Genomic DNA, 12,586 nt, shown 5'->3' with positions numbered 1-12,586 from the left:
TTAGCTCAATCCACTAGTATGCCTTGACATTGATTAAAGCTGATGGTGTAATTACCTACAGGAAGGCTTCCATATAGAGGTCATGATTCATCCAAACTTACAAACTCTGGTCCTGTTGCTTTCAAGAACAGAAACATATACTTGACTTTTTCATTTAGGTAGATGGATTAACTTCACAGTGCTTAATTTTGGCTGGATGGGACAATATAAGACCATTTTGAGAAGTCTTTTACCAGGACATAGTTTTCTCATGATTCCACTTAAATTACTTGCTAAGAAAGAATTCATTTAAGAACTTTTGACAGAATATAAAATCTTCTGCTTCACAACAACATTATTTTGTAAAAATATTAATCTGCTTCAGTTGGTATGTTAAATTCACTTGCTGGTACAAGTGACTATGATTCACTGAAGTTTTAAAAAAAGTTGTTCCCAAGTCATCAAGATGGGGTTAATGCTGGAATGGCATGAGGGAATTGAGGTGTACTTCTGTTCTGTGTTATAACTAAGAGACTATGTATTTTCAGTATGGATATGAGAAGTACATTAAAGTATGAGATTCAAAATATCTGTGTGTGTGTCAGATACGGGATGGGTTTATCAGTTATATGAAACTTCCTCATGGAATCAGACCACTAGTCAAACATCTGTCTGTTCTGGTTAACAGAGAATCTCTGAAAGAAAAATTGTCCAAGCCCTGCTATTTTTTTAAGTGGAGAAGAGGGGACTTGAGACTGGAACTTTTCGTATGCAAAATATGAGCTGCTAACGTGGCAGTTAGCTATGTTTGACACTTGAATGTCATCAAACTTTTCTCCTGTCCCTTGTTGCCCAGCATTCAAACATTTGCTTTTCTTTTTTTCCTAGCAAATCCCCCCAGTCCCATCTGTTGTCAGTCATTCATTCAGCAGATCTTTTAGTCAAGTTCCATGTGCTCTGCTTTTCTGTTCCAAGCAGTGCTTTGTTTCTCTCCCTACTTCAACTGATTCAAAATATGACAGTGAGATTAGATACCATGATCACATTACTGCTGTGGTCACCCCTAAAAGTCCTCCACTGGCTTCCCATCTGTTTCCAGGTACATTTAAAAATGCTGTTTCTTATCTTTTAAGGCACTAACAGTGCCATCCTGAGCAGAGGATTTTGGGTTGTTGTTTTTTTTTTTAAACACTCCTCCAAGCTCAGTGAAGTCAATGGTCCTAGAAGGTTGCTGACTCTTGTTTAGGATTATACTCTAAAACGGCTTGGGACTGGAATGCCTGATTGACTACCTCTTCCTAAAATGTTCAGCCTGCCAGGTAACATGTTTCTTTCAAGCCCTGATCGCTGTGCCTCCACCCCACAAATGAGACATGCAATGATCAGCAATGAAACTTTTAAAATGGTGGCACCTTCCATTTGGAATACCCTCCTCATTGGTGCGTGCTAAGCATCAGACTTTTAATTATGTCCTTTGTTTTTGTCAGGGGATGATTGAGATGCATTCCTAACCCAATGTAACTGCTACAAGTTATATGTAACTAGCTTGCTACAAGATATATGTAACCAGCCTGCTATATGTTATCTCTGTTATTCTGGAACATTCTTTCCTTGATCTTTGCTTTATGGCTTCACACGCTGTGTAGATAACTAGGCTTTTCCTGACACATTAGTCTCATGGGAAAAGGAGTTGTTTCCATTGTCCTGTAAGGTGGCTGTGCCAATTGTGGCTGCAATGGGGAGGGGGTGACCCCCCAAGTGACTAAATGGCGGCCGCCCGGGGACATATGTTCCCATATGTCCCCATGGATGGTACACCCCTGCTGGACACTTTAACCAGTGTACTACAAACAAAGAGTAGAGTTACATGTGTTTATTGTGAAGCTGCTCCCAAAGTATTTCTTTACATTCCCTAATTTGGCATAGAGTCGTAAGAGATATTAGTCAGGACTTGGAATCTTGATCAGCACCATGTTATCCAGATCTCTGGTGGATTCCACACAGCATATGTATAATGGGTTGTGGATGATATAAAGGAATCCGTTTCCCTTTTCTCCATATACATGTGTACCGTTCACCAGTTCAGGCAGCGATTGGAGCCCATGGAATCAATCTGGGTTGCTTTCATGCCTTTGCAAGGAAACGCTTATCTTCATTATTATTTTTTAACACATGCATAGCTGCACAGGCATACAGAAAGGAACCCCTACAGCAGTGGTAGCGAACCTATGGCACGGGTGCCAGAGGTGGCACTCAGAGCCCTCTCTGTGGGCACGCACAATTAGAATTCGTCATGTGGGGGTGGGAATCGCCCCTCCCACACACACATCTAGGCTGGCCTGGGCCGCTGAGCTTGATTATTAGCATTAAACCAAATACCTAGTTTTGGGAAAGCAGTGTAGGTAACCCTGTTAAGCACTGTTAAACCCCACTGATTTTCATGTGAAGAACTAACGTGTGATCCTTTACCTGGGAGTAAGCTCAGTTGCTGGGAATGGGGCTTGCTTCTGAGTAAACCCTCCTAGGGTCATGATTCACCCATTGGAAGAGTTGCACAGTTGCTTCAAAGCAAAGCCACTGACTACCACCAAGCTTACTCCCGAGCAACGCACACCTTGAAGTCAACCATTTTTCTTAACTAAAACCTCAGTATCCAGGTTAAATTGCCGTGTTGGCACTTTGCGATAAATAAGTGGGTTTTGGGTTGCAATTTGGGCACTCGGTCTCGAAAAGGTTCGCCATCACTGCCCTACAGCCATGCTGATTGTCCCACGATTTGATCAGTTGTACCTGCATAGACGTACATGTGCAACACACACACAAAAGGGACCTCCCTGCAATGGCAATAATGTGTTGTTGCAGATTGGTCATATTTGCTGCCATGGGGAGAAAATAGGCTTGAGGGACTTTGCACCTTGTTGGGTGCTCAGAGAATCTGCCCACAACCTGCACAGAATGGTGGGCAGGCAAATTTTCCCTGACAGTGGATGGTGTGGAACTTAAAGTGAAAAGGTAAAAGGGAGGGAAATGGAATGTCTCCTGCCTGCTGCTTTCATACGAGAGGGCCTCCAACCAGGGATTGTGCAAAAGGATTGCTGGTTTAACCAGCAATCAGATCCTCTGAAGATGCCAGCCACAGATGCAGTCGAAACGTCAGGAGAGAATGCTGCTAGAACACGGCATACAGCTCGGAAACCATACAGTACCCCAGTGTTTACATAGTTACACTACGCACCATATGTATGGTAGTTCTACTCTCTAGGCAATTTTTAAAAATATCTTTCCTTGTGATTGATATAAAACTTTGATTTCACTGAAAGACAAACAGGCATTCCTAGGCTTACTTTTTTATTTTCATACGGTACATGCAAATCATTTCAGAAACTTCTTGGCATTCAAGTGCATTTTCTTCATTCAGCAGATACCAGCCTTCTCCATAGAGGTAAACAAAGGTTATGCAAGTCCCTGTTCTTAAAGTTGCAGAACTGGCTACCAAGTTTCTACTGCTGAGACTTCTTATAGTAGTTTTACATGAGAAAAGTTATACCAGTTGAATAGGTCAGATTTCCTTTATACTTCACAAGCATTCAACAAACAGGCATTTATTTTCTTCAGTAATGCTGTTATTTAAAATTTAAAAAGGCTTTCTAATACACAATAAAATAGATGCCAGATTGTGTGTGTGAATGTGTGGGAATGGGGTGGGAAATGAACACAGAAGAGAAGGCAAAGTTATACAGGTAATGCATTTCAGGAAATATATAAAGGTCAAACTAACCTAAGTGGCCTTTGCAAATGCTAATTCTGTAAAATTCTTGTGTTAACCATACCACCTTACATCATTTCTGAAAGTGGTTTTCACATATTTAATTAAAAATAGGACTCCATTTAAGTCAGTCACCATTTGTTATACAACAGAGAATTAATTACTGATTTCAATAGGCTTGAGTGTGTAAGTCTGTATAGGGTTGAAGCCCGTATCTTTGTTTTTAAGAGGCACTATACATTGCAGTAATGTATACATGAATATCTGAAGCAGAAGATTTAGAACTCCTTCAATCAGAAACTACAAGCAATCAAGGCATGGAGCTTTCATGCTACCACTGTTGGCAGTGAGTCCATGAAGGTTATGCTTATACAAGAGTGGATGTGTACCTTTCTGGAACAGGACTCCTGACCTCTAGCAGAAGCTGATTTTAAAAGCCATTTTCTGTGCAACAAGGAGGAGGGGGGACAGCCCACTGCTGCACAATCTAGATCTGGCCAATGTATGTTCTAGCATTCTTCTCACACATTTTTTTCTGGGCATAGGTACCCAATTACAAAGTGCATATGAAGCATATCATTTCTACCTACCCACACACGCAAGTTACCACTTTACTCTTTAAAAAAAACACAAAACAAGAACCCAAGAAAAACAGTGATTTTCACCTATGTACTGCATTTTGAATTGGGGTATCTGCTTGTGAGTACAGCTGTAGTATAAGAAAGCTGTACTTAAAGAGAATAACATTCTTTTTGACTTGATGGTTGCAGAAGAATAAATCAGTAAGTACTTACTACCCCCGAAGTGCTACAGAAATAATGAAAGATTATCATCTGCTGTTATCTGGTTTATATTATTCCCAGCCCGTTTTTTCAAATTAGCAGCTCTGTCATGTGCTTTTGTACTATGCGTGAACTCTTAAGGCAACTAGTTTAGAGATACTCAGTCATGATAGGGTTTCCTCTATCTTCCTAGGTCTTCCTTGCAGGAGCAGTCTTAGAGGAGTTTCTCAGAGCAGAAATTTCACACTTTCACTGCTTCTATGGCTGTCGCCCCTGTAACCAGTGTTTTCAATATTATGCTTGCTGACCCTGATTCCTCCATTGTCAGATTCTTTACTGATACAGCTGAAGGTGACGGAACATTCTTGAACAGTGAGCATTATTTATATCTACCCACATGCAGTAGCAAGAACATGACAGCTGGTGAATGCTAGTCACTAGTTTCTTGCTACATACAAATTCATGACCACCTTAATCTGGTAAAGGTCAGCTTTAGAGAAGAAGAAGAATAGTTTTGGATTTATACCCCCCCCCCTTTTTCAAAGGGGCTTACTCAAAGGGGCTTACAATCTCCTTTCCCTACCTGTGAGGTGGGTGGGGCTGAGAGAGCTCCGAAGAGCTGTGACTAGCCCAAGGTCATCCAGCTGGCATGTGATGGAGTGCACAGGCTAATCTAGTTCCCCACATAAGCCTCCACAGCTCAAGTGGCAGAGCAAGGAGTCAAACCCAGTTCTTCAGATTAGAATGCACCTGCTCTTAACCACTATGCCACTGCTGCTCCTTTAGTATTATTAACTATTGCTGGTTTATGTCACATAAAAACTATCTCTTTTTTTGTGTATTGTGTGGTTGGAGCCACAATCCAACAGAGAAGCCCAACTTACTGCTATTTATATTTAGGAACAGTTGAAATGGCAAGAGAAAGCACATATTTCTAGGAAATAGTGATTTTGATACTAAATTTGAAGCTTATCTGCCCAGATAATACTAACAGCCATACCTTTACCAATGACATACGCTCATATTAAATTTATAGCTGAAGGGGTTTTTTTGTACTATGGCAAATTGCTTTTATACCATTATATGGAATGGCAATAGTGCCCCTTAGATAACTTCACATTTTACGGCTGCCCTTACAAATACTGACACAGCAGTTAATCCTCTTGAATTTAGAGAAGCTTATTTTGAGTAAACCTGCATAGGATTGAGCGGAAAGAAAATTTAAAAACCTGATGCAGCAAGGAGGTAATCTGTACAAGTGTAAAAGTGATCACCTTCATTTTCCATGTGCTTGTTAATAGTACACTTTGGTCAACATGGCAGCGCCCAGAACTATGTACATACTTACAGGTGTATATGGAAGTGAGACGGAAATTGAAAGTGGCAGAAATAAAGAGTTGCTATGGTACGGCTTCTAGATTAAAATGAAAGTGTTTTAAGAAAGTAGAGTCATACAATTGGAAGAAGCCATACAGGCCATAGAAAGGAGTTGAAAGGAGCTGTATAGTCCAACCCCCTGCTCAATATAAGATCAGTGGAAATTACCTCTGACAAGTGTTGGTTCAACCCCTGCTTGAAGACTGCCAGTGAGGGGGAGCTCATCACCTCCCTAGGCAGCTGATTCCACTGCTGAACTACTTTTACTGTAAATTCCCCTCACCAAATATCCAGCAAACACCTTTCTGCCCGTAATTTAAACTCATTATTGCAAAGACCTATCCTCTGCTGCCAACAGGAACAGTTCCCTACCCGCAGACCTTCAAATACTTAAAGAGAGCAATCATGTCCCGTCCCCCCCTCAGCCTCTTCTTCTTCAGACTGAACATTCCAAGGTACTATGATTCTTTAGCCATGCCCATTACCCTGTTTGGGTTTAGCATCATGCTGTCTTTCAAGCATTTGATAACAAAGTTGGTGTTAACAGCAAACAACAGCAATCAACCCAAACAAGGAAAAGTTTCAGAAGATCAAAGGGGGATGGTTTGTGAGCTTGCTCTGATACAACAGCTCGAAGTTTCATTGTTACAGGAGAGAGTGGTCTCTTACAATCATGTTGCTATATGTTTTGGAATACAGATTAAAATGCCAGATAGTTTGACTGATCTCCAGACAAATGATACTGGGATGCTGAAATGCTTATGGTTTGCAAGGTCCATCATATTAATGACGTTTGGTGAGATTTCTTAACTGCATTCCTAGTGTGTTACTCCATGAATAGTAAATTACTGTGTGTACCATGTGTACCCTGTGTTTCCGAAATGGCTAGGCAATTACCTGCCCCCCATCCAGATTTACTGTTTAGAACATGTGCAATGTGCAGGTGGGGCAGCAACTTTTACCTTTAAAGGAATGTGGAACTGAAGAGCATCCAGTAGTTGTAACCCAACAATTCTGATATGTGCATAGCCCTCTGTATGCAAAGGGATTGTCAGTTCTCTTATAAGGAAACCCGGGCTGGTTGCAGTCTCTATGCACACCTTTAAAATCCTTTTCCATAGAAGAAAAGATATATGCAGCGCCGTGGATCATTCTGTGTTTTTCTGGCTGAGATATTTCTGGTCTTCCTTTTGACACACAAGAAGTCATTTAACCACTGATTAAAATCCACATCTACTTTTCCTTCAAAGATTGACATCCTGGAACCTGATGGCTACTTGTGCTTTGGGCAATTATCCCTTTTGCAAACCAATTATCTTCCATGATTAAAAATGCATTAAGACATTACCACATATTTAAAAATGTCACACAGGGCACTTTTCTACAAACTTAATATTTTGTCCTGTGGCCACTGAAGTAATTTTTATTTACCAAGCCTCACTAAAATTTCAATAATTTTTTTAAAAGCCAGAGTTAATGCATGCTCTTTGCTTCCCTTGTTAACTAATTTTCTTTTTTGGTTAAGTTTTATTTCCTGTTTTGAAGGAAAATTCTTCTAGACTACCACTGAAATGCAAAAAGGTAAGGAGATAAGAAAAAACGATCTACCACATTTGGATCTTTGCAATGAAGATCATTATTTGCACACATTGTTGTGTCATCGCTGCATCTAAGTAAAAAATTCTGGTACTGTAAAATGAATTATGAATTGTATGTTGTTCATCCTTTTGGCTGAATTTTCAATGCTCACAGGTTGCACTTGAATGAGTAAAGATTGTAACACTTTTATTTTTGGTACAGATGCCTAAGTCTCCTTCTTTCTGTCTCAACTGGTGAAATCCATTTTGACAGACATCAGTCCCCTTTACCTCTGGTCATGGATGCATTTGTTGCCATCCCATTAAGTGTTCTATGTGCTCTTCCATTATTCTGTAGGATAGTTTTTTTCTGGAACAGTTCTATAATTGCAGGCTGCTAATTCCCAACTATATAAACAGCTGCACAGTTTTATAGTCATGATTAATTACAACTGTATCTTAAAAAGCTGCACCTATCTTCTCTGATTGTGTAATAAATTAGCCTTACTAGATGTTGAAATGGCAAAAGTCCAAGAGATGTTTTGTTTGTCATCAAACATTATAGAAATGGTTATCAATAAAGTAAGGCATTCTTAACATCATTTTCTGGAGCGCATAAATTTCACAGCCATCTGAATAAACCTTTCAGTCTTGAATCAGTGGAATGTTTTTGCATATACATCTCTTAAGTTCCCAGTTGTAAACAGTTTGCAAATTATCTCTAGTGAATATGTAAAATGTTTCATATACAGTTTTAAAAAACATTTGGTGGATCTTAAGCCCATTGAACTAGAGGCTGATCATGAGTTTCAAAGGAAGCATATTGTGATCTCCATGAAATGCTTATTTTTGTAGGCTATAATTGTTCATTTCAGATAGCAATAAACACTCTACATGACATATATGACTTGATCAAAAGGAGTATTACACACTCCACCTTCTCCATTTCATTTGTGGTGTAACTGTAAACGTCACTTTATCCATGGCATGCCAATAAAAGACTGTTTACAATTTTTGTAGAAGCAGTCACATGCATTGGTTAAAATCACCAGCTGGTGCATTTTGCATCTCACACCAAAGCCACCAGAGGGGCCATGCTTCTAATTCTCTCTTGCTGAATGGTACCTTGGCTTGGATTTGAAATTACAGATCAGGGCTAAGTAAGAGTGACCAAGGTCTAAGATTCTTCTTCTGATGCTGCTGGTGGAAGGCCCACTTTCTGAGGTTCAGGGAAGTTTGTGGCTTCTATTTTTTCTTCCACTTTTTCCTCCAGATCACATTCTTGACTTGGAGATTCATTTTGGCTGGGCTTATTGCTGTCGTGACTGCCATGACAGCTTGCACTTCCCAGACGAGTTGATGCAACAACAGCTTTCACTGCAGCCTGATAAGAAACATAAGCAGTTAGATTCTTTGGCAATATCTGCTATTATGTAAAGAGCCGCAGGACTTATGTGCATGTGTGTATCCCCCCCCCCCCCCACACACACACACACTGTTCCCTGGAGTACTTGTAATCTGCCCGTACATGGTATATTCACACTTTTATTGCTAGTGAACTACTACTGTCGACTACTGTATCTGGGTTTACAGTGCCCAAACTGATCAAATCCTTACAATCTATGAAAGCAGGTTGTGTGATAAAAGCTGTCCCTAATGGGATTCAACCCATTTCTGTGAAAAGGAGGCAATAAAAAGCTGCCTAGGTCAGGTATGTCTTAATGGATACAAGCATTTTCCAACACGTAAAATATTTCCTCAGACATCTCCCTTACCCACTTTAAATTATCTTCTATGGCACCATCTATTTGTTAGCAAACAGTAAATCTGAACCAACTCCACTTTCTATTATTGACCCAGAAAATGACTCCACCCTGAAGAGGGAGAAGGAAAGCCTGTACTGATGACTAAAATGAACCTATACAACCTTCTTCATTTCTTCTGAGACTTTTCTTGCCCTCTCCTTTACTCTACCTTCAAAGGGAGTGCTTTGACTAGATAAACACTGCAAAGTACATTGTCCCTGACATGCAATTCATGTGGCCCAATAAATAAAAACAAATTGTATACCTGCAATGTGATACATGCCCCCCCCCCCTTTTTTGCATTAGTCCAATAAATGCCCAAGACCACGAATGTTATTTTGGAAGCAAATTTGCTTAATTCTGTTTTGCTCAGAATACTTAAACAGAATTTAGAAAATGGAAAAGGCCTTCATTATGCATTGATTTATAGTACAGCTTCTTCCATTAGTGAAATATAGAAGCTGGTCTTTGGTATAAGAACTAGGAGTAAATTATTGTATTGTATTGTATATTTATTTTATATACCGCCCTCCCCCAAAAGGTTCAGGGTGCTGCACAACAACATGAACTATATCAGAAGCCTAACATAACAACCAGCAATAAACATGGCATCAATAACAGGATCAATAAACATAAGATCAGTAAGGATAACATCAAAATAATAACATAATATAAACATAACATAATATATACACAGATAAATGCAAATCATGTTGTATGCGAAGACAATTTTATATTAATGTATATATTGCAATCATATTATTTGCACTCAATCAGAAATATTAATATGAGATAACATATGTTTAGAATACATGTTGACTGTTCAAAAGACAAACTTGACTTAATATTGACCAACCAGCAAGAGATGGTCAATGGGGTGAAAGTGGGGGTGATCTTAGGGGGAAGTGTCCTTTTGATGTAGTGGATTAAGGAAGTTCATAGCCTGTTAGATTTTAGTAGGGCAGACTTTAACAAACTCAGAGGCATGATGACAGTCATTTCATGGGCAAGACTGCTAGAAGGTAAAGGAGCAAATGAAGGGTAGGCTCTCCCCCCCCCCCCAAAAAAAAAAAAAGAGCTCTAGCAAGCTCCAGTCATTGGTATTCCAACAAGGAGAAAATATGGTAGGGGACTGCTACAACAAGAAAAACTTCTTCAGACATGTGAGGAGTAAACACAAGGTAAAAGGTCGATTCCCCACAATCAATTTATCGCGTCATACTCACATGAAAAAACACAGTTCAAGCAAGAACTCCCCACCACAAGTGCTGAACACGGATTCAACCCGGTTCTGGCACACACTCCCCCCCCCTTATCCTGTGTTTTTTCAGAACCTGCATTGAAGTGCACCTTTTTTCCCAATCACGCTCCGAAGTCGGATCGGTGGGGAGAAACAGGGGATAGAGGTGGCTTATTTTTCCCGCTGTTCGAACCTTCCAGGCAATCAGGGTGCAGTGGGCTGTGGGCAGAGCGTCCACAGCCTTTTTTTGGTGCTGTGCTGGGCATGGCTATGAAGGAAGGTAAATAGGAAGCTACGGATAATAATTTTGATAAATGGTTTGTGTGGCTACGTTTGAATGTAAAAACAAGAACAACAACATGAATTTGCAATTAGGGGTGGAGTAGTGTTCTCGCTCCAGCACAATAGCCAATCAGAAGGCGGAAAAATTCTGCCTGCGTATCTACATAGTGGCGTAGCTGCGTAAAAAAAAGTTTTTAAAAAGTTCCCGCCCCAACACAACCCGACAGCGAATCAGGACGAGGAAGAACAGATCCACCAAGCAGATCATGTGAGTGTAGGGAGTGTTACATTGCTTGAATCTGTGATAGACATCAAGGTCTTCACTAGACACACGCTACAGTGGGGAAGGAGAAACCGCGATGAAAAGGTGCTGTTTCTTTTGAAACCTAGTTGTATCCAGCTTTAATTTTTCAGGGGGGAAATGGCCAAAGAGTTCTAAAATAACACTCCCCAATTCTGTTCCTGCTTTCACTCAGGCCGAATCCCCACTGAAAATTAAATACAGATACAACCAGGTTTCAAAAGAAACAGCACCTTTTCATCACGGTTTCACCCTCCCCACCGCGGCATGTGTGTGATGAGGACATCCATCTCAATCACGCTTTCAAACAGTGCAGCAATCCCCACTATCGCGCAATCTGCTCAGCGGCTCTTCCTTTCTTGTCCTAATTGGCTGTCGTGCCAGGTTGGGGCGGTAACTTTTTTTGCATGAAAAAAACATTCTGACAGGAGCACGTGAGCATGTATGTATTTCTGATGCCTATGGAGGCATGTCTGGTAGTCAGATGCCCCTAAAGAACCACACCAGCCCCAGGGCTGCATCTCCTTTGGCCAACACCAGCTCCAGGGCTGCATCTCCTTTGGACAGACCTTGCCTGTCTGCCACCCCTTAGACAATCTTGCAGAAGTTAATAGTGACAGCAGGGGACAACCCTTGACAAAGGAAGGAGGGCAACATCCTATGTGCAAGCATAAAAGGAATGTCAGAAAGCGGCTTGGTGGTTTTCCTCTATCGTATTGTGCCCACGTTTAAGCGAGTAATAATGTTCTCTCATGTCCATGTTTTAAGTGAGTAATGTTCTCTTGTGCACACATTACAATGATAGACTCAGCCGGCATGAAACAAACAAAAAAGGCTGCGTGTGCATTGCACACAGCCCGCTGCGCTCCAATTGACTGGAAGGCATTTGCGTCGCTCTCTACGGCGAGAAATTTGAAACCACATTAGACCCCAAACCTCCCCACTGATCTGGATTGGAGGCATGTTTTTTCAAAAAAGGTCCACATTCAAGCATGTTTGGGAAAAACACGTGATGGGGGTGGGGTGGGGGAGCGCCAGAACCGGGATGAATCTGTGTTCGGCGGTTCAGCTGTGGGGAGTTTGTCATGAAACCTGGATATTTCGGGTGAGTATCCCGGGATTAATCGGCAATGGGGATATCGCCTCCAGCTGAGCGACCCTTCTGCAGCCAGAGAGCTAGGCTCTTTCATCAAATTGGTTAGCACTATTAAAAAGACTGCAACATGTTCAAAGCTCAGTAGTGTTTGCAGATGAACCATGGCAGTAAAAGTGAGGCTTATCGCCTGCAAGAAATTTCTACATTTCAAAAAATTCAAAAATGTAGTTTCTGAATGGGTGCACCTATTGGCCTAAGGAAGCTACTTTCTAAGCTTTTGGGAAGCACCTCCTAGTACCAAAAGGGCAGGACGAAGGTTGCTTTGGAGAGGAGATACGCTTTGACTTCAGTTCACAGAGATGTTCACTTCCTTCTCAGCAA

The 12,586-nt window shown here is 40.9% G+C and overlaps 1 protein-coding gene across 3 annotated transcripts in view; it reads right to left on the bottom strand.

Moving 5' to 3' along the window:
* Positions 1-7,672: 7,672 nt before the first annotated feature.
* Positions 7,673-12,586, bottom strand: part of CAMK4 (calcium/calmodulin dependent protein kinase IV) — a 113,821-nt gene continuing 108,907 nt past the window's right edge. For all 3 annotated transcript variants that reach the window (XM_048503962.1, XM_048503961.1, XM_048503963.1), the window contains one exon: positions 7,673-8,865. In XM_048503962.1, coding sequence (XP_048359919.1) covers positions 8,659-8,865 — 207 coding nt within the window. In that variant the 3' untranslated portion in view covers positions 7,673-8,658. The remainder of the gene's footprint in view (positions 8,866-12,586) is intronic.

This window comes from Sphaerodactylus townsendi, linkage group LG07 (assembly GCF_021028975.2).
Source record: "Sphaerodactylus townsendi isolate TG3544 linkage group LG07, MPM_Stown_v2.3, whole genome shotgun sequence".
In the NCBI taxonomy this organism is placed as follows: domain Eukaryota; kingdom Metazoa; phylum Chordata; class Lepidosauria; order Squamata; family Sphaerodactylidae; genus Sphaerodactylus; species Sphaerodactylus townsendi.
The sequence above is the reverse complement of the archived record's forward strand: the minus strand, read 5'-3'. Positions and strand labels throughout refer to the sequence as shown.